The following is a 20924-nucleotide window of genomic DNA, read 5'->3' on the forward strand; positions in this document are numbered from 1 at the left end:
AGTCCTCATAGGTAAATGAAGCTACATTTATCCTGGATGGGTCCAACTGGCAAATGTTTTTTTATCTGAAGAACACATTTAAAGCAGAGCTTGATTTGAAGTTGGCAGCAGCACAGCAGGCCTTTATTTACAATATGATGAGCCAGTAGGGCATATACATACATACATAATAATAATACATGGATTTTGGTTTGTTAGCAAATAGTTTTTATTCAGTTTTATTTGATCTGAGTATCTGTAGGGCTAACACTGAGGAAGACAGACTTATGTCGTAGGCTTGCGTAATATATATATATTTGTATACGTATGTTTTCTTTGAAATAACTCTACTTTTCAGTGCAGCATAAATCTTCATATCTTAATGATGACATTCTTTATGTAGCCTTCCTATCAAATGTGTTCAAGCTTCTTTGACTGCAATTCCTCTCGCTTGTCTGAGACATTGAAATCTTCCCGGACACATTGACCACCACCCATTTTTAAATGTTTTGTTCTCACTTCATATCATCTGTCTACCATATGGCAATATTATATTTGTACATTTTGTGTGTTTCAGACCGTCCTGGTTCTGAACTCTGATAAGTCTACAGCAGAGAGAGACAACTACATCATGGAGGTGAGCACAGCCTTATGGCTAATGTTATTATAATGTCTTATGGATGTTCATATACACCAGGGGTGGGGAACCTTTTTCCTCTCGAGGGCCATTTCAATTTTTTCAACATCCTCCGAGGGCCGTACAAATGATTGACCTCTGCTTAAAAATACTAGAATCACAGCCCATTCATTTCGCCTTTCTTTTCTGCTGTGCAAAGAAAAAGCAACCTCTTAATCCAGATATCTTACAATGACTCGCGCATGCATGCACGTGCACGGTTGTGGTATGACCACCACAACAGAAAGATATGGACACAATATGTGTGCAAATGTATTTAGTTTCCTATCCATGTGAACATGATTTAAGTGGGGGGGGGACTTAACCTCCTCTAGGGGGGTCCGGGGGGCATGCTCCCCCGGGAAGATTTGTTTTTAAATGTAGAAGTTAAAAGCATCAATCTGGTGCACTTTGAGAGCAACATTAGGAGCTCTATGGAAACATCTCTCAACACCCATATGAAACAGAACTGTAAGCAGATTTCTTTTTCTTTATGGATATTTTACAAATCACTCTCCTTTTATACTGTATTCTTTATACTTGTTTACTTTATTCTCTTATTTTTTTATAACTATAATGATCATATAAAGATGTGCCTTTACCTCACTGGTTGTAGAAAAAGCTTCTTATATTCGTTAGCATAGCTAGCTAACCAGATGCTAATAACAACAAAGTTATTGACTGTATGATCAGTATGACAGATGAACAGATCGCCACTGGGCTTTCAACTAAAGACACAGCCACGCAAAAACTGCAGCATGTGTACGGCTCCTTATGGGTACTGACAATTCTGAAGTGCTGGAGCTACGTTCTGGTGCTCTCCATCAGAACTGCACCCCTGTCAGACGAGACATATACCACGTAATGACACGTTAGGCTCGTGTTGTGTTCAAGGACCCTGACCTTGGCCAGGAAAAACAGGCACTCGCTTGTTTAATTCTTTTGCGGTTTAGATTTCTTTAATTGTTTTCTTTTTACCTCGAGGGCCGTACCAAATGGTCTCGCGGTCCGTATACGGCCCGGAGGCCGGAGGTTCCCCACCCCTGATATACACCCTAACTAACACTTTGATCCATCTCAAAGTATCTCATAGACAAATTAAATCTTTAAAATCCTATATTTAAATCCTCAGTATCTCATCTGTTTCATTTGATGTTTTGGGGGCCCTGTTGCCTGCTAAAATTGTGAACATAACCTGCTTCATTAATGGACTAAATCCCTCTTCCTCTGTCAAACTGCCAGATCATCAACATGTGCTTCATCCTGTATTACCTGTTTGAAATGTGCGTGAAAATCTTTGCCTTCGGATGGAAAGGGTACCTCTCCTACAGGAACAACATCTTTGACGGCTTCCTCACCATCCTGCTCCTGGTAACCCTGCTCTCCCCCTCTCTCTTATTATCCTCACGTTAAGTATAACACATGTGAAGCTAGTTTCATTTCTTAAGGATAACGGAAGCATATTTACAAGGATTTAATTTGTTTTCACATGTGAGCAGCTTGTTATATTTTGTACAGTGTCCCATGGTATTCTATCTTTGTTGATAGGACCAAAATACAAAAGTTTAAATGCAGTTTGACCATCCTGCAGCAGTATTTAGTAAGCGTAGCACAGTCATTCATGACAACCTGTGTCAATCCAGATTGTTAAAGGACTATTTTCTCATTTTCCGGTGAAACCCACTGGGAAAATAAATCAGTTATTGCAGGTTAAATCAATTGTTTATGTGTTTTTGTCTCCATCAGCTCCTACAAATCACTATATATATCACCTACAGGCTTCCTTATTCTCAATGGTAGGTTTGTATTTTCATCAAATAATCTTAGTGGTAGGAAAAAAATCTAAGAATGTTTCATGTGTGTGTGTGTGTGTGTGTGTGTGTAAACAGGGATGCATCCTCTCATGGTGTGATGTCTCTGTGGGAGATGGTGCGTCTGATCAACATGCTGATTGTGTTCCGCTTCCTGCGCATCATCCCAGATATCAAGGTAAGGCAAACAAAAATATACTTCAAATAAATGTCCTGTGTTCATGTCCCTTATATCTCTCATATGTTCCTTCTTGTTGAACAGCTCATGGCTTTGGTTGCGAGTACACTGTTGGACCTGCTGAAGAACCTCAGAGCCTTTGCAGGGATACTAATGGTGAGCTATAAAATATATGAAGATCCAAATTTAGAAACGATTAATATTTTTGATGCCTCTTCCTATCATATGATTGTTGTGTGAAAATCAAAATGTTTCTGTTTTGGTGAGAAAACATGCTTTTTAATAGGCTAAATAATGACATGTGATAATCGTCTGGCTCTATTTAAAAAAGTTGTATTAAAAAACATATTGTTTGGTCTTCCTGTAAGCACACTTATGGAGATACAGGGTTCCAGCTGACACGGGTCTTCTTCATGCTCTCTGTGCAGGTGGTGTTCTATGTGTTTGCTGTGATTGGGATCTGGCTGTTTGAAGGAGCCATCAAACCTCCTCCAAATATGAGGTATGCAGCCATGACATGAAGCTCTTTTTACATCTCTGTTGACAATTAAAAAAGAAATGCTACATTTAATCCTTCAAACTGCCAATAAGAAACTCATCCAGAGTTTTCATCCAGCAAATTATAATCCAAATGATTTTGCTAGCCTTATTTATTAAGGGGCTTCTTGTTATAAATACTTGGGGTCTTGTTTAGATGTTAAATGATATGTGTTATAATTCAGTAAAGGGATGCATTAAGGTTGTACTGATTACTGATGCAGTCTGTCAAGGGCAACAATTAAGTGCAAGCTAAAAATTAGAAGCTGAATGATTCGTACATTGCCCTTTGCTAATAGTAAGAATAGATTATAGTAATAAAACAATTAAAGGGCCCTAGTCTGCTCATTTTCAGGTTCATATTTGTATTTTGTGCCTCTACTGGGACATGTCTCCATGCTTCAATGTTCAAAGAGATCTTTATTTGTCTCATACTGCCTGTGCTGCAGCACCTCTTTTCACCCTCTGTCTGAAACCAGAGACCAGTCTGCTCTGATTGGTTAGCTGGCCGGCTCTGTTGTGATTGGTCAACCTCTTAGAGATGTCCCGCCCTTTAGCTAACACGTACAATGTGTTGGAGCGCAAGTGTTACATAGTGATGTCATTATTTAACACTTGAACAATGTAAGATGTGTTACTCTGTAGAAAATGAAATAAGCGGCAAGCCTCCTGTTTTGTGCAGTAAAACAACAATGCAGGAAGTGTGCCCTTCCCTCACAGATAGTATCCTGTGTGTTGAACACTCGCTCTGTTGTTGGTTGCAGTGGGCTCTTTAACTCCTCCATGGAGAACATCTCCTCCAACTTCAGCATGGCGTGTGGCACCTATGAGCAGCTGGGCTACTGGTCCAATAACTTTGATGACTTTGGTGTGAGTAACAACAACTTTTAGACTTTTATTGTCCTATTTAGTTCCAGTAACTTCTGTGTGTTTTGTGTGTTAAAGTATTATTAACCCCTTTTCCTTTGATGATGATCAGTTACCATTGTCAATGATGGTGTACAGCTACTTTTGTGAACGGGTTTACAGTTGCACACTGTTGCTTGGATATACCCAAAAGAAAAGTGATAAAAGAGAATAATTTCCTTCCTGTGTCTCAGGCGTCCATCATGTTGCTCTATGATGTCATGATAGTCAACAACTGGCAGGCCTTCATGGATGCATACAGCAGATACACCACTGAGTAAGAAACCTACATTTCACATGCACAACAGTTGCTGGTGTTGATCCTGATGATCACGTTTTGTTTTTCCCAGGTGGTCAAAGATCTACTTTGTGTCTTGGTGGCTCACCTCCTCTGTCATGTGGGTCAACCTGTTTGTGGCGCTCATCTTAGAGGTCAGTTCCCTCAGACATCACAAACACTCATTCATTACATTTAGCTAACAGTGTAACCAAAGCAACTTACAATAAGTACATTCAACGACAAAGATACACACTTCCTGGTACATCAGCTTTCAATAAGCCAGCAATTGCTACTGCATTCGCTTAAAATGTGCGTGGTTGTCACCTTTTTTCTGTCATGTGTGTCACACACATGTTAGCATAAAACTTACCCTGCATGATTATCATCTTTTTCACTGTAATGGGACCCTAATTTACAAAGTTTAAATCATGCTGTATTAAAGAAGGCTTGAAACTAGAGATTGAGTTCACAAACCCATTAGGAAAATATTTCCCGAAGTGATAAATCAAGTGAGATGTAGGGTCATTTTTTGGTCATTATACAATTTGACTTCTTATGGCCCCCTGCTGGCCATTAGCGAGAATGCAGGTATTCTCTTTTCAGACCATGAGTGTGCCATCTAGTAAAGGCAATTTGTCAATGGCACATCAATGAACCACATTGACTGTTGGACAAGCCACATCTGAGGTATTTTTAAATACATTGAAAAGGGGTTGTTAGTGTAGGTGACTAGTTGACTGAAAATCTGTAATAATGCCAGCCTTATTTTTTTATATAAAATACACATTAAACATTCTAACAGCACAAATACTCTGTTCCTTGTTTTCTGACAGAACTTCATCTATAAATGGGACCGCAGTCATAGCTGCTCTGTTACAGATGTGGAGAGGATCAGATATGAAACGTCTGTTCAACTCATGTTCAGGTAGGTTGACTCTACTGTTTTGTTGTAATTCATATACCGGTAATTACAAATCTATCTGTCAAACCACAGCTAACCTTTTGTCCAATCCTTCTTCTGTTGTCCATGACTTACCCCTGTTTCTCTGCAGAGAGCAGATCCAGGAGCCCACTGAAGAGGAGTTAATATGCCAACTACACCAACACCCTCACCTACACCTGCACTGGTGACACACACACAGCACCATCACCGACGAGACTGCTACTAAATGTGTCTATTGTGTGGTAGAAGCACTGAAAGGTCAACATCACAGCATACAACCAATGTTTGTTCATTTATAATTATTTTTACAAATAATTACTGCTGCTGCAAAAAACACATGTTCTTATTGTGTGTCATGTTATTTATAAACCACTGCCAATGAGAACACCGACACCTCCTCATCTCCACCGCTCCCATGTTTTCTTTTGTGTTGCCATAAGTTAGTCTCTCTGCGTTTCTGCGCTGGGCTAATGCTAATGCTAATAATGCTAATGCAAGGATAATACAATGGCGGCTTCACAAAACTTTTTGGGAGTTTTACGGGGCGTGGTTTGCATTCCGCCCAGCCAATCAGACATAGGAACCTTTTTCTCCCACGAAAGTACCTGCTCTCTAGCAGGGACGGAAAAGGGGGTAAAAAAGGTTCTCATGAACTCATTTTAGTTCCGGCTCTTTTTGGTGTGAACGCGACATTTCGGAACTATATCGGAACTAAAGTGGGAAAAGTACTGCGGTGTGAACGCGGCTAATGTCGAGGAAGGCTGCTCCAGAGCCACTATTTTAAGCATACTACGTCATCGAGTCCCGCCGAAGGACTGTTCCAATGTCCAGGATACTTGGAATTCTACCGAGGCCGGCGTACTTCGTTGCGGGAAATTTGAATAGTTCACCGCTATTCAAGATCACAGATCACGAGCCTTCAATGTCGTAAACGTTCTCTTTATTTTATGGTATTGACGACCACAGCCACGCCTTACAGAGCCAATCAATAGTATAACACTCATTATGACTTTTCCCCACACTCGAACACAACTCCTACCGTCTCGTACTCCCTTCACACACACCGGAAAACGCACACACACACCTGGAAGGGGCGGTCTCTCCCTAACTCCCACCAACAACATTGCCTAAATAACTTTACAAATGTACTAAACTGTGCACATCTGATAACTGAAATAACTATTAACTTGGACACGCTACAATATTATCATTAATATTTACATTAAAACATTCCTTTGACACTTATAACATTACTTTGCAAGGTAAGCACAACCAAAATAAGTTTGTAAAAGCAGAATTTGAACACTGTTTCTGTGCTCCTACAATATTTGTGTATAATACCATTACACCCTAAGCGTACACAATAGCGATCGTTCACTGTTTCAACTGGCATGCTGTGGCATTTAACCTCATCACCACACCGCAAACAGACACACACACACACACACACACACACACACACACACACACACACACACAGGGTTCTGGCTCCGTTGGAGATTGCGGCCGTTTACGCTGACTTGTGAGAAATCTTTCCATTTTCGATCTGTGTTCACATACTGAGAATTATAACAACATTAGCCAAGTAATAGTTTGCGCTTTAACTTACAATGACCCCTGATAGATCTCGCGAGAATGTGTATAAATACATTTTCACAACAAAACAATGGGGTTGCTAAGCCGTTGCTAGGCCAATTGTTGGAGTTGCTATAGCAAGCTACCCCCTGGCGCCGCCCCTGCTTCTGAAGCAAGTGACTTGGAGGTACATGTGCTAACAAGCAAGCCTCCTCGACATTGAGAAACACCCCCTCTGTACAACTGAAACTGCTTGCAGAGAAGACGTCCTGTCATTGGTCGAGCCGAAAATGAGTGGGTGGGGCTAAATATTCCCAGGTTGGGTGCCAATTCCATAGTATTCAATAATAAATACTATAAAGTATTTTCCCAGGGCTTAATAATACAGCATTGCCCCCCCCCCATCACTACCATTGGGGTTTCCAGGTTAGTCTTCTTAATGTAAACCACTCAGATTCAGGAGGTTTTTAGCTTTAAAATGTGGCGGTTTGCATTGTATTTGCCCAACCATAAAGAGCCAAGTATATTGTCTTACTTCACAATGGTTAAAAAATGAATTAATGCATGTACTGCTGCTTAACATGGGAATAACATGTATGATTCTTGCTTATCTTTCATTTGAGCAGTTGTTCCAGCACTAAAATACAAATATAACATGGGAGCTCAGGTGTTAGGTGGATTCACCAGCTTTTGAAAAATCAGATCTCGTTGCTTTTGACAAAAACATGTGTCCATTATGTTCTGCTGTGTAGAGCATGTCTAAGTTATCTCTTTTACTTCTGAGGGATCATCCTTGAAGGGTTATTGTGGTTTCTTCTCTCTAGTGCAGTAAAGTAAGAAAATAATGACACCAGAACATTTATTGAGAGACGTGCATGTGTATTCTGGGTAAGGATGGAGGCTGCATGTCTACTTCTAAATACTTTGCACAGAATGGTATTTTATGTAACGTATTTAGATATGTTTTAAACTGGAATCCTGGATTTTTTTATTCTAGAAAGGACACAGTTCTAGCAAGAAAACAACAGGGATTTCCTTTTTTTATTGAAAGCGATTTGGTATAGAGAAGTTGGAATGCCATTTTATTATATTTGTATTAAGTTGAGATACAGTTTGTACAATAAAACTCTTTATACAAGATTGACAAATAGATTTTAAATAAATATTTTGAAGACTTCTTTTTGTATTTTATTGTTTTTTGGCACATTACTTGGGGGGCATCACCTTTCTTTCAGTTTAAAATTAGCCTGTTAGCAGTACTGCCATTCTCTCTGTTTACTAGTATTACTGCATTATAAACACACAAACACATACACTCCCAATGTACCGAAATTCACTTCAAAGAAGGTGCTGCTGAACTGGTTAGTTTTATTTCAGTAGAAATGTCCAAAAGATCTTGTTTTTCATGCCCCAAGAGCAATAAAAACACTTTGTAAAAAAATCCTGACTGAGGCTTTCATAATTCATGCATGAAAGGGTTAATTTCTTCACTGCACAGTGTTGTATGTGCACTTTATATAGACATATGCTATAAAGGCCACCATGATTGATTTCAGACATTGTTGTGACTAAATATGAGATTACACAGCCAAAAAATGTAAATTCATCTTTCACAGCAAGGGTTTTTAAACAGTAGCTCAGGCTTCCCCTGTGGAGCGGATCAGGGGAACATGAGGAAAATAAAACAAGATGAGGAAACTAACAGAAGTGTTTAATGCTGGTTATTCTATCAGATATGTAACACATGGAGGTTGAAAGGTTTTATGGAATGTGAAGATAAATCTGTAGCTCAATGAATTTTAAGGTAAATTGAGCAAAAGATGATCAAAAGGCTGGATTAGAAAGGTAATGTATGCGTTGTTCTGACTGTAGAGGGCAACATTCCCCCACAGCGGTCAGTCTGCCGCAAACTGCAGAAGAAGAAGAAACCCGGAAGTGAGCTCGTGTTGTAAACAAAACACATGTGAAGAGTTGTTCTGCTGTCAGAAAGAGCCGGCGTTTACATTGGGAATTGATACGGTATTCTTCAGGAAGTCCGCGAAAACGAGGGAATGGAAGGTGAGTTTAAGCAGTCGAAGGGTGATGAACATGACCCGGAAACACAACATTCTTCAAGTTGGTTTAAAACCCACCATGTGTCCCTTCTGTTTATTTCATCCTAATGTCTGTGTAGGGATGCTAAATACCCATTGGGAGAAGTATTCAACCAAAATAAAAGTAGCAATACAGTGTAGATATTGTTACAAATAAAAAAGGATGTACTAAAAGTAGAAAATACAAAAACGACAAAATACAATACACGTAACATTCTTCAGAAGGCACCTCGTGCTGCTATTGTGATACTAGTTCAAATACACATCTCTCTGGCTCATGTCACTGAACAGTCTTAATGAATGCTGTTATTTCCACCTGTGCTGTTGCTGCCTTTGACCAATCAAAAATGCCTCTCGTGAGAAAGGGCTAATGTGTCATCCTTCACTTCATATAATGATGCAAACCAGGGGCGTGTCCCTGGACCTGGAAACATTCGGGGCTTAGCCCACAGTAGCAGCGCCAGAGATTTTCTTTTTGGGGGTGCTGTGGGGTAGCTTGACGTTTCATAGAGGTTGCTCAAACAGTGTAGGGTTTCCCATTAAGGTACCGGGCGCTACAAGTGGAATTTTTCTACTGCAACACTCTCCACACGCACACACACAGTGTGTACCCGCGACTGTTACAATGAAGGCTCGATAATCAGCTCACGGCAATATAGGTGTAAGCAGGGCCGTCCCTGGCCAACATGAGGCCCCACGCAAAGTTATATGATGAGGCCCTCTGTTTTTACGCGAGCGTCGACGGGGGGGGCGGTTGCTAGTGGAGCCATCGCAGCAGCGAAACTGTGCCGCGCCACACTAATTGCGCCGCATAAGCGCATAGGTGCGCCGCATTTTCGGCTCAGTTGAGGCTCCCTCCGCGAGGTGAGGCCCCACGCAGTCTGCATGATCGGTCTGTAGGGAGGGACGGCCCTGGGTGTAAGCAGGGGTGAAGTGCTATTTTTATAAGTGGGGAGTGGTCCTAGCATCCTCTAGGGGGGGTCCAATAAGGAAAACCAATAAAGTAAATATGAACAGGTGGTAAAATAAACAAACTACGATAAGAAAGAATATACATTGATTGATTTGGGTATAAGGGAATTTGGTCAACTTCAATTGCATTGCTGATATAATAAAACCTTTACTTTTCTGATTTCACAAGTGTTTCCAAAGTTACGATTGAAATCAGGAACTGGTGGGATCAATCAGAATGAGACCAATTATGAGACTGAAAATACACATTTCAGGCGGAACCAAACAGTATTGAAATTAGACACCAGTGTCTGGCTGATGAGCTTTCAGCGTTGGAAAAACAGAACTGCCTCTGTACTTCTGCAGCAGCCAGTCGAACAGGTCTGTCTCTGTGCCCGCTGTCACTCTCCTACATAGCTTTTCTTTTCTATCTTTAACTCAGGGTCCCAGGAGCAACGCTGTCAGTCAGAGGACTTGAAATATGCAACTGTAGCTCTCTTATGTAAAGTGATCTCATCCTCATTCTTCAGTGTGAAACTCCCAGGCTTTATCATGGCTCAAGGTTCTCTGGAAAACTTCATATGTTATATATAGCTTTCCTGTCCAGAAGAATCCTATGATTGGGTATTTTGATTTTAAATTACAACCAGATATGTAATGTGAATAGACAAATAAAAAATGGAATAACCCCACAACAGCCTACAGATGGATTTGAGTTAATGTATGACTTTGTATAGGGCAGCAGTAGGAATAGAAGCTCATTGAGGCTAGCTGCTGGGGTTCACATCGGCCCAGCAACCCCTCCTGTGTTCTGGTCCAGAAGCTCAGGGAGGTCCATCAGGTTTGGTGTAACACTAGATGTGTTTGTTCTGTTCAACAGAAGCTCTTGTTCGAGCCACCATCCCTCAGGATCTGGAGAAGCTTCTCGGTGTGGAGGTAAGCAGAGACCTACTGAGGACATGATGTGCTGCACAGTGATCCCTTTCCAGTCAGGCTGTGCACAGTCTTCCTGCAGATAATAAAGGGACATGAGAAATACTTTGTCTATGAATCAACAGTGCAGATATTTTGAAAATCACTTGGAAATGTTCTAATAAAAACATGTTGGTTCACCCTTATCAAAAAAGGAGGATTTGATTTTAGAATACAATAATATAGACAAGACATTTGAATATTATTACATGCATCTTTTTTTCTGGAATTTTCTGTGTCTGTATACAATCAAGTTGTCTCAAAATATATATATATATATATATATATATATATATATATATATACGGTATATATATATCTTATTTTCTACATTCATGTTTAAAATATTGTTTTGCATCTGTTTTTGATTCGTACTTTTGTTATTTGAAGTGGGAAAATGCACAGCAATGCGACAACAACCGATTCAGAAAAAAAACAACGATAGTAGTCTACTAGAGTTTACTCCTAAAATGTTGATATTCCAATATATTGATCTATTTATTGCTGAAAATGATTAGTGGAAAATAAGGAATGTCATCTTATATATTGATCTATTTATTGTTCACTCGATCGTTATTCCCTAGTATTATGATGTCATAAATATCATCAGACACGCTCTACTACACTTTCTTCACACATTTGGATGCTATACAAGTCTGGACTTGTTTTTCTGTTTTTATAATAAGTCCAGCTCTCTGTAAATATCTCTGTCTCATTTCCAGTCTCGACCCCACCCTAAAGCCTTCACCGATGCCTTCCTGAAGAAACAGCCTCCCGCAGACCACACGCTGCGATGTGAACAACCTGCTGACCCACAAGGCTCTGATCCTGGGCTACAGCAGGCCCAAGAAGGACAAGAGGAAGAGCAAGAAAACCCAAGGGACTGAACGCCCGGCAGAAGAGGGCCATGAAGGTCTTCCAGCTCAAACCTGAGCACCAGAGGTGGGGGAGGAAAGTGGAGGAGGGGACGGGTTATTGGGAGGAAATGTGTTTGGAACATTAACACATCATTGTTTCTTGATTGTGATAGATTCCTCATTAAGTTTGATTCTTCCCAGTATCACTGCTGTGTCGTTTAAAAGGTCCCATCACATGGCCATTTCTACTGATCATAATTCCATTGTTGAGGTCTACTAGAAATAGATGTATATTGTGGCAATGTTCCAAACTCACATTGGTTTCTCATAACAGCATCTCTGTATAGTATTTGTATTCACTCTCTGTCCTAAAACGGCTTGTTGGAGCTCCTGCCCCCCCCCTCCCTGTGAGCCCAGTGTGCTCTGATTGGTCAGCTCGCCCACTCTGTTCTGATGAGTCAACCACCGTTACAAGCGGAACATCAGTGGTTATGTGTTACAATGGCGTTTGGTTAGCAACCAGAAAATGACACCAGTAATGACAAACAGATGAGAATGCTGCGTGGGGTCTGGGGTGCCGTGTTGGCGGGACGTTGCGGGGCTCGCTGCTTCCGCCCTTTGAGGCTCGAGGAGCGGACGGTGTGAGCTGGGTTACTGGTGTCGTTTCCTGTTGCTGCGTCTCAGCCTGAGCACACAGGCGGAGATCCGCGGAGCCGCGGCTGAGAAAAGATAAGGCTGAGTGAGTGTGTGTGTGTGTGTGAGGAGCTCCGCGGATTGGTCCATTTGGACCTGGGTATGGTTACGTCACTATACTCAGGAAGAAAAAAATGAAGAAAAAAAAATCACCAACGAGGCGTTTTGGGGAGGTCTTTTCTGTGTTAGAGTTTACTCGCTACAGGGTGTACTTTGAGGGTTTGTGCTCTTGCAGACCGTTTACATGCAGAAAAAGCTTCATAACACACAAGGGGACGGGTAATAACCGGAAAAGCATGACATGGGACCTTTAAGTCCATTCAATAAAAAACTCCTTAGTTGGAGTTGTGGTTTCTATTTCCAAACAAATGTGAAAATGACAGCTTCCTATTTATTTTACGAGTCAGGCGGGGCATTACACAGACGAGAACAATCGACATAAACTGCATCCATCCCAAAATAACAATAAGAGCTTGTGGAAAAAAGACTTCACCGCCTCCCCGTTCTAACCATCATCACCTGTCCCCATTGTTCTGCTCTTTATGGACACACATGTAATATCCTTACATAATTATCTTAATATAATCTAAAACCACAGACAAATAATCAAACAATCATATTAAAGTAGAAATGTCTCTAAAATCCCTGTCTTCATCCTTGTCCTGTAGATACGAGCTCTTCCTGCCTCTGCATGACCTCTGGAGACAGTACGTTTATCGACCATGTGGCAGCGGGCTGAAGCCAACAGGTAAAGCACTTTGCATTGTCACACATCAACTCTGCCAATCCCCACTAAACTGCACAGGAGAAGTTTGCAGAAGTCCTTGTATTCCCCGTGTGCGCCGTCTCATGTGTGAACGCTGTGTTTTTTACAGCAATCCACAGTTTGTGCAGCAGAAGCTCCTGAAGGCTGACTTCCACGGTGCCATCGTCACAGGTAGAGTTTCAGCTTCTCTCACACCAACATCACTGTGAGATACATCGTGTCACATTTGAAGTCATAGTGAAGTTTAAATACGAGTGAAAAATAAGCCGTAGAGACCCTGATTTCAGGTTTTTTTAAAACGATTTCTGATTAATTGTCATCATTCGGGCCACCTGCTTCCATAACGGATAACTAAATAAGACATAGCAACACTGTGAGTCGGATCTTTCCTACAGGTCCTATAAGATAGAAACCTTTTCAAATGACTCATTTAGATATTATTGATTATCCAGATAATGAATTCACAACAATCTACTTATTGTATGCCATCAGACAATATCCTATTGTGCTGACTGAGTTCTAATAGTTCATGTTTGTCTCTGTCACAGTGGTGCGCTCTAAAATGCCCGTCGTATGTAGGGACTACCGGGATCATCGTCCAAGATTCAAACACGTCTTCAAGATCATCACCAGAGAAGACAAACTGAAAGGTAAGGACTCACGAAAACAGGACACAATCATTTTGTGTTCCAGTCGTCTGTGCCTCCATCATATTCTTAGTTGTTTTTAAACTATGGTCCACCATGTCAGAATTGTCACAATACAATATAATGTTCTAACCAAAAAATGGTGAAGCTTTTGATGGCAGTGTTACAGATTGTTTTTATTCTCTCTGTGTGACAGTGATCCCCAAGAGGAACAGCGTGTTCTCAGTGGAGATCAACGGCTTCGTGTCCCACATCTACGGGAGCAAGTTTGAGCAGCGAGCCAGTGAACGCTCCGCCAGAAGTTTAAAGTGAGAGGAACCATCGACCTGTGAGGAGTCAGTGACCATCAGAGACATGACACACACTGCCTCACACTGCCCTCTGTCGGCAGTCAGGAGGAACTGCAACAACAATGGCACATATAGCAAGTGGTCTTTTATTGTTTGTGGGGACCATACCTTTTTTTTGTATTTTGAAGGGATCCCCGCTGATTCTGCTCTGGATGAATTTGAGTTACACATGGTGAGGACTGAAAAGCCACTAACTCAGTTAGATAATGTTTTTCTGTGTGCGAGAAAAACAACCCTGATGATGTCATCACTCATCTGCTTGGAGAATTCAAAGTAATAGGGATGGTCCCAATTACGGCCCTTTTCCCAATCCAAGTGGATTTAATATTGGGTATCTTGATTCAATATGGTAATGTTAATTAAATACATATCTGACACTGTAAAAATACAGACTGTCATTTGTAACCTATTGTATACCAGCTACTGGAACCAAAAACCAAAGCCTGGTATCATTATAATAGTATTTTGTTCATGCTTTTGCTAGGGCTGCTTCAGAGTGACAAACAATGAAAAACATGTCAGAAAGTGGTTGTTTTTTGAAAAAATGTTAAAATTCCTCAAAGAAAAAGCCTCACTAAGCCTTTTATCAGTTACATTTCAAAGAAAGCCCAGTTACGTGTGTAGTGTTAGGGCTCATTAGACTGTACACCTGTAAACTGGTAATTTGTTTTTTCAGAGCTTTGTGTGTAGTGCATGAGGAAATAAAAAGGTGGAGGTTTTATATATTGTGTTAGTGGAAGTCCATTGCAGAGCATGTTTTCTGTTGGACAGCAGTGTTTGTTTTTATTGTGAAATGTATTTTGTACAGAATAGGATGAAGCTAAAGTGACGCATATGTCCGTCTGCACCCTTTGTGTAACAGATCAAGTGAAGCTCTGTGGACTGTACTGAACTGAATACAAATATGACACTGTGTGTACTGAACTCCTTCACCTGCTCTGCCTCTCACACACTGTTCTAAGAGAACAGGTTTAACCGTGTCTGACACTGCTGAGCTGCAACATTGGTCTCCATTATATATCCAAGACATCAGTGTGTTCTTAGCTGTGGTGGCCTCATTACACACAGGTTTCACTCAGATCTCATTACTGATCCAGACTTACAGGTTTGTTTCTGTTTGGAGCCGGATATAAATCTGTAAGGATGAGTTTATTACCATGTACACAATGTTGAAATGTTCATAGTCTTTCAGCTTGCACACGTAGAAATGCATCCTGGATCTTTGTAAAAGGAAGCCTTCTCCAAACAATCATTTATAAAACTAAAGTCACGGTATTACACATGATTCATATGAGCTGATCTGTTTGAAGCTAAAACACTTTTAGCATTTCCACTTTTTCTAATGATAGAGTCTGGCTTGGATTGTTTCAGATGTTAGCACACATAAATATATTTATTTCACTCCACGTTCTAAAAAACTAGTGCCCGACAGCCATGCATTTCTAATAACAGATTGTGCACTTACATCAAAACAGACTTATTCTAAATAGAATATAGGATATATAAAAGGAAAACATTTGTGGAGATTAAATAGACCCTTGTCGTCACCACTTAGATATTATAGTGTAGAGTTTCTGCATTTAAAAAAGGTTCTATTCCATCAGTACATAATAATATGCAAAATAACGTATTCATATGCTGATATCACACTGTCCTAGTCATGTTAGGAATCATTTAATTAGGTCCACATATCTCTACTTGTGTCAGGTCTTTCTCTCCTTAATATAATACCAATATTTGAAAAGCCTCCAGATGAAGAGGCTTACTGCAGGCCCTGTGCAGGATCAATCTGTGAAGAGAATTGCCTCAGAATCCATGGTGACGTACAAAGTGACTGCATCATTGTTTTCACCTGTATCGTTTCCTTTGTCTGTTCTTCTTGGCCGAGCCTTTTACTTGTAAAAAAAAAAGTGTTGTACTTGTAAACCTATGCTGAATTTGTCTCTGAACATGATTTATTAGAAAAATGTTATGTGTTTGTTTAACAGATACGTTTTTTATTTGCAAAACTAATGCATTAGTTTGTAGATGTTTGTTTTGTATTTGCTAAACCACACTGTGTTTGTTAGTGAATCATAAGGCATTTGTAAAACTTGTTTAGTTTGGTGGAGTTATGGGCAGGAAATTAGCTCCATACTCTGGGCCCTTCCTGGGCAATTTCCTCCAATGGTGTTTCCCACAACCTTGTGCGTACCACACCTTTGTTTAAGGGCGGCCTTCAATTTTTATCTCAACAAACACATTAAAAAAATGTTGTGACTGTGGTTGTGACGTTATCGCTATCACAACAAGATCTACACTAACCCCTTACATGGCAAGAACTCAAAAGTCACCTCCTATTTTGGCCATGATGACACACAGAATGACATTTTCACGGTTCAGACACAATTTAAGCTTGTCTCTCTCAAAACATTTAAGTTATTTCATGTTTTTAGAATAGAGTAGCATTGGTGCTAGGCTAGGCTTTAGAGGGTTCAAATATTATTCTTGTGGTTAAGCATTCGCCTCTTACCATAACCCTGCTTGCTAGGATATGTGTTAGGGTGTGCGGTGTGGTGACTAAAATAATACATCTTCTATAAAGGAAGGAAGACAGATTTAATGAGCGTGCATCAATCAGTAGAAAGTTTACACGAGAAATGACGAGTTGACAGGATGTGGTATTCTGCAGCTGCTCGACCAGTCTGACAGCCCTGTGGTTTATCATGAAACCTGATCTCTCTTTTGCTCTGGTCGAGTGAAAAAGGTTTCTATTGATGCTTTATTAATCCAGTTTCTCCTTTTGTGTCATCCAATAACATTTTGTTGCATGCATAACCTCAGTATATACTTCAATATTCACTTGCTCAGGTGTTTAAAAGGGGTACAATGCCTTTCATTTGAATTTAATTAAAGGCTGGTGATGCATTGGATGGTAAAATATAAATGCATGTATCAATTATCAGCAAAACATGTGGAAGCCTCAGGTTCCTTTGAATTAAACCGTTGTCAGTCTGAATCTTTTTGATTCTCAGGACAATCAAAATGACTTGTGTAAGATCAGAAAAACAGAAGGGCTTTTCCTCTGCAGAAAGGGATTTTCAGTTGTCAAAATGCTGTCTAAATGCTGTCTAAATGCAGGCATTTCTTCCTTCCTATTTTTTTTTAATTTGGTGACTTTCTCTGAATTCAAATGTAGCTCCCGCCCCCTCACCTATTGCACAATGTTTTCTTCTGAAAGCGGAATTTGCTTTGGAAAGTCCAGTGATGTCACCAGGCGCTAAGGCTTTAAATACCTCTGCAGAGCTGCCTGTCTCATCAGACACACAAAACACAAACGCATGACTACTTCTAAGAGCCACAGAGAACGATCTGCAGAAAGACGACAGCATACTGCTAACAACAAACAAGGACACCATGGAAGAACAGCTCATGTTTGCTCAGAATAACCGTGAGCGGATCCAGGCTGTGGAGAACTCATTTGGGCCGTCTGGGAAGGCCTTGTCCCAACCGGGCCGGGTCCTGATTGGAGAGGGCCGGCTGATGAAGCTGAGCCGCCGGGGGCCACAGCCCAAAGCCTTCTTCCTCTTCAACGATGTGCTGGTGTACGGCAGCATCATTTTGAACGGACGATGGAACAAAAAGCAGCAGGTCATCCCTCTAGGTGAGCAACTTACAAATTCCTCTAAGGAGAAACATAAAGCTTAATTGTTCCATAACTTTCGCGCTTCTGTAATAAACAACAATAAAGGGCCAAAACAGTTAGAAGCAATTTTTTCTGCAATAAAGCATTGCCTTTGTTTGTTAAATCTATTGCAATCAGTTGCATTTATCAAACATAATCTTGTTAACACTTCTCTCTGCTTACATGGCATAACTTGCCACACAGTTTTGTGTAGGCCTACTAAATGCAAAATCATGTTGCACCTTTGTAGCCTTGTCCTAACAAACCCTTTTTGCATCATTTCAGAGTACATCCAGCTAGAGGACTTGGAGGACAGCACGGAAATGAGGAACCAATGGTTATTGCGCACCCCACGCAAGTCCTTCTACATGGCGGCGGTCTCGTACGAGGAGAAGCGAGCCTGGATCGAACACATCGAGGAGTGCCAGTCCAGGCTGCATAGCGCCTGCTCCAGGCCAAGACCTGACTTCGCCGTTACCTGGATCCCGGACCAGGCCTCTGCGGTCTGCATGCGCTGCTCCAACAGCTTCAGCGTGGCCCATCGGCGACACCACTGCCGGAAATGTGGCTTTGTGGTCTGCGGGGCTTGCTCCAAGAAGCGAGCAGTAATCGAACACATTCACCCCACTAAGTTATTGAGGGTCTGCAACATGTGTCACTCCAGCCTGTCCACAACGAAACATCGAGCAGAGATCAAGGAAGAGTCTCGTGGGAGGGGGAGCAGCACCGACAAGATATGCTCCGATGAAGATGAGGTGGATTGGTGCAGTGAGGAAGAGGAGGCAGAGGAGCAGCTGGAGGAGCATGACCCCAGCAGATGGATGGACTCTCTAATGGACTCCTGGTCCACATATGTCTACCTGAAACCAGAGCATGTGAGGCCCCTAACATGAGTTGGACTAACATGGACACACAACTAAAGCAGCTTTGCAAGGCATTATCACTAAACAAAACAATACCTTATAAAGTTAAACTATTTTGTACATATTGTATTGAATTTGTAGGTTTCTATATTTTTGTTTCACATTTTGCTGTTTGTGGAAACTATTGCTGTGAACTTGATTTTCTACACTATTTTATTTAAGGCTGGTTTCAGTCACGTATGTCTATGTTAATGTTTGTGCACATGAGAGCATTTGGACCTAGTGCATGCGTCACATTTTGTCCTTGGAATAAACTATGACAAAAGTAAGTCAAAATCTGTCTGTGATGATTGGAGTGTTACTACGGCTATGAGTCAGGATATTCTGTGCAACAAAGCCTCTAAGATTTTTACTGTGAACAGAAAGACAGTCATGGTCAAATCAAATAGGCATCATATGAGGATCATAAACGACCACAGATGTTTTAACAATTCCAATATCCCCCATACAAATTGTGATAAGATGACTGTTATGGCCATACTATGTGATATTCATCATATGCATTGTCCTATGCATTGAATACAGGCATTGCGATGCTAATTTCTCCATGTATATATAGTTATAGAAGTGATTGATTTAATTTACCTCTAAAAAACGATGAGTTTTTTAAATAAGCATAGGCCTACCCTTTTATCCTTTATCTATACCCTGGCACTAGGACTTACTTTACCATAAGCAGCCAAACACTTATACCATGCAAATGCAGCATTCATATCTTATTAATACTAATACAGCACATTATATATTGTATAATATACAGTACAATATACTGCAATGTTGTATGATTTGTCTTTGACGTTACATACACTTTCATAGTTCCAAGAAGATGAATCCTCTTGACTTTGGTGAACTGACCTTTCCACTAGCCCAGGGGTCTGCAACCTTTTTGACCAAAAGAGCCATTTTGCCCCCTTTTCCAACAATTTTTTTGTCTGGAGCCGCAAAACATATTTGATAGCTTATAAAGTTGTATTTATTGTTATATCATAGACAAAAACTACCGTTTTTTTGCATTTATTATTTATAAAACTGTTAACCTCTAATAAGAAACAAAGAACTCTTATAAGGAGAATAAAAAAAAATACACAGGCCTACTTTAAAATAAATTAAACACAGCACTTGGGTAGTCCTCTGCACATTTGAAGGAAAAAATACAATAAAAATGGACCCACTTTGAAATAAATAAAACATATAGCTGCACCCTAAAAAGAGTTAACTGATTGAATTATGACTGAAGATCGTCAGCTGTCTTCCTCTTCCGTGTTTTTCCTCGATACTTAAAGGCTGCAGCACCTTTGACAACTTCTCTCTACATATCAAACATACCGGTAAGCCAGCATCGTTTGCTGTGAAAGCAGATAACTCTAACGGACCGTCCACACAGCAGCGTTAAAAAAATCTTGGAGGTGGGCGTATCTGAAGCTTGGGGATTTTTTGCGAGCAAGGCACCAACAACCAATCACATGAATCTCCCGCCCCCGACATACGAAGCAAAAAAGTTTGAAGTAAACTGGATATAAACTCCCCAAACAGGCGAAAACCTACCACTGTCTCTGCCACCTCCCTCCATGCCTGGCTCCTCCGGTTTGTATCCCGGTAGGTAAATAGGGACTGGTCATAAAGCACCGGGTGATTCCCTACCGCTAATTTCTCCTCCATTTTTTGGAATATGAGGAAATGACCTGCGGTATGTCTCTCCCAGCATACACGCCGTTTGATTGGCTAGAGCTTGAACTGTCAGATTTGCGTACACGGGATTTGATTGGCTGATGCTTCCACCTCAGCCTCAAAAGTTGAACATTGTTCAACTTTGAATCCTGAAAATCCTGAAAATCTCCGCTCGCCTGCCCACAATGCAGTTCGGCGAAAAGTGAGGGAAAGTGACGTCACCCCATTCAAAGTGAATGGGCAGAAGCGTTTCAAGATTTTTTAACGCTGCTGTGTGGACGCTCCGTAACCACGCAGAATTAAATCCTGTGTTCCTCCGATACTTTAATTTTTTTTTATGTATCCATAGTTCGCTCATCGAGCCGGGGGTCAGGTTATTCACCTGTAAGAAAAGGTTCTGGCGCGGGACCGTAGCAGGATGTGACGCATATTTTAGTTGACCTAATTAACACCGT

The 20924-nt window shown here is 40.8% G+C and overlaps 3 protein-coding genes across 3 annotated transcripts in view; all 3 read left to right on the forward strand.

The window, feature by feature from the left end:
* Positions 1–5646, forward strand: part of tpcn2 (two pore segment channel 2) — a 29600-nt gene extending 23954 nt beyond the window's left edge. Inside the window, exons 15-25 of the mRNA XM_034132731.1 lie at positions 557–616; positions 1898–2026; positions 2402–2451; positions 2545–2644; positions 2729–2800; positions 3073–3146; positions 3946–4051; positions 4282–4364; positions 4438–4519; positions 5201–5292; positions 5420–5646. Coding sequence (XP_033988622.1) covers positions 557–616; positions 1898–2026; positions 2402–2451; positions 2545–2644; positions 2729–2800; positions 3073–3146; positions 3946–4051; positions 4282–4364; positions 4438–4519; positions 5201–5292; positions 5420–5498 — 927 coding nt within the window. The 3' untranslated portion in view covers positions 5499–5646. The remainder of the gene's footprint in view (positions 1–556; positions 617–1897; positions 2027–2401; positions 2452–2544; positions 2645–2728; positions 2801–3072; positions 3147–3945; positions 4052–4281; positions 4365–4437; positions 4520–5200; positions 5293–5419) is intronic.
* A 3083-nt stretch (positions 5647–8729) lies between these two features.
* On the forward strand, positions 8730–15129 carry pop4 (POP4 homolog, ribonuclease P/MRP subunit). The gene is given in 12 exon segments (XM_034132732.1): positions 8730–8943; positions 10810–10865; positions 11624–11665; positions 11667–11777; positions 11779–11843; positions 13120–13198; positions 13325–13388; positions 13766–13776; positions 13778–13817; positions 13820–13867; positions 14061–14159; positions 14162–15129. Coding segments are annotated over 12 exon segments (657 nt in total). The 5' UTR covers positions 8730–8936; the 3' UTR covers positions 14197–15129.
* Positions 15130–17491: 2362 nt separating this feature from the next.
* plekhf1 (pleckstrin homology domain containing, family F (with FYVE domain) member 1) lies at positions 17492–19066 on the forward strand. Its single transcript, XM_034132754.1, has 2 exons — positions 17492–17857; positions 18164–19066. Exons 1-2 carry the CDS (start codon positions 17611–17613, stop codon positions 18769–18771), a joined length of 855 nt encoding a protein of 284 aa, XP_033988645.1. The 5' UTR covers positions 17492–17610; the 3' UTR covers positions 18772–19066.
* Positions 19067–20924: the final 1858 nt, after the last annotated feature.

Source organism: Trematomus bernacchii, unplaced genomic scaffold (genome assembly GCF_902827165.1).
Source record: "Trematomus bernacchii unplaced genomic scaffold, fTreBer1.1, whole genome shotgun sequence".
Classification (NCBI taxonomy): domain Eukaryota; kingdom Metazoa; phylum Chordata; class Actinopteri; order Perciformes; family Nototheniidae; genus Trematomus; species Trematomus bernacchii.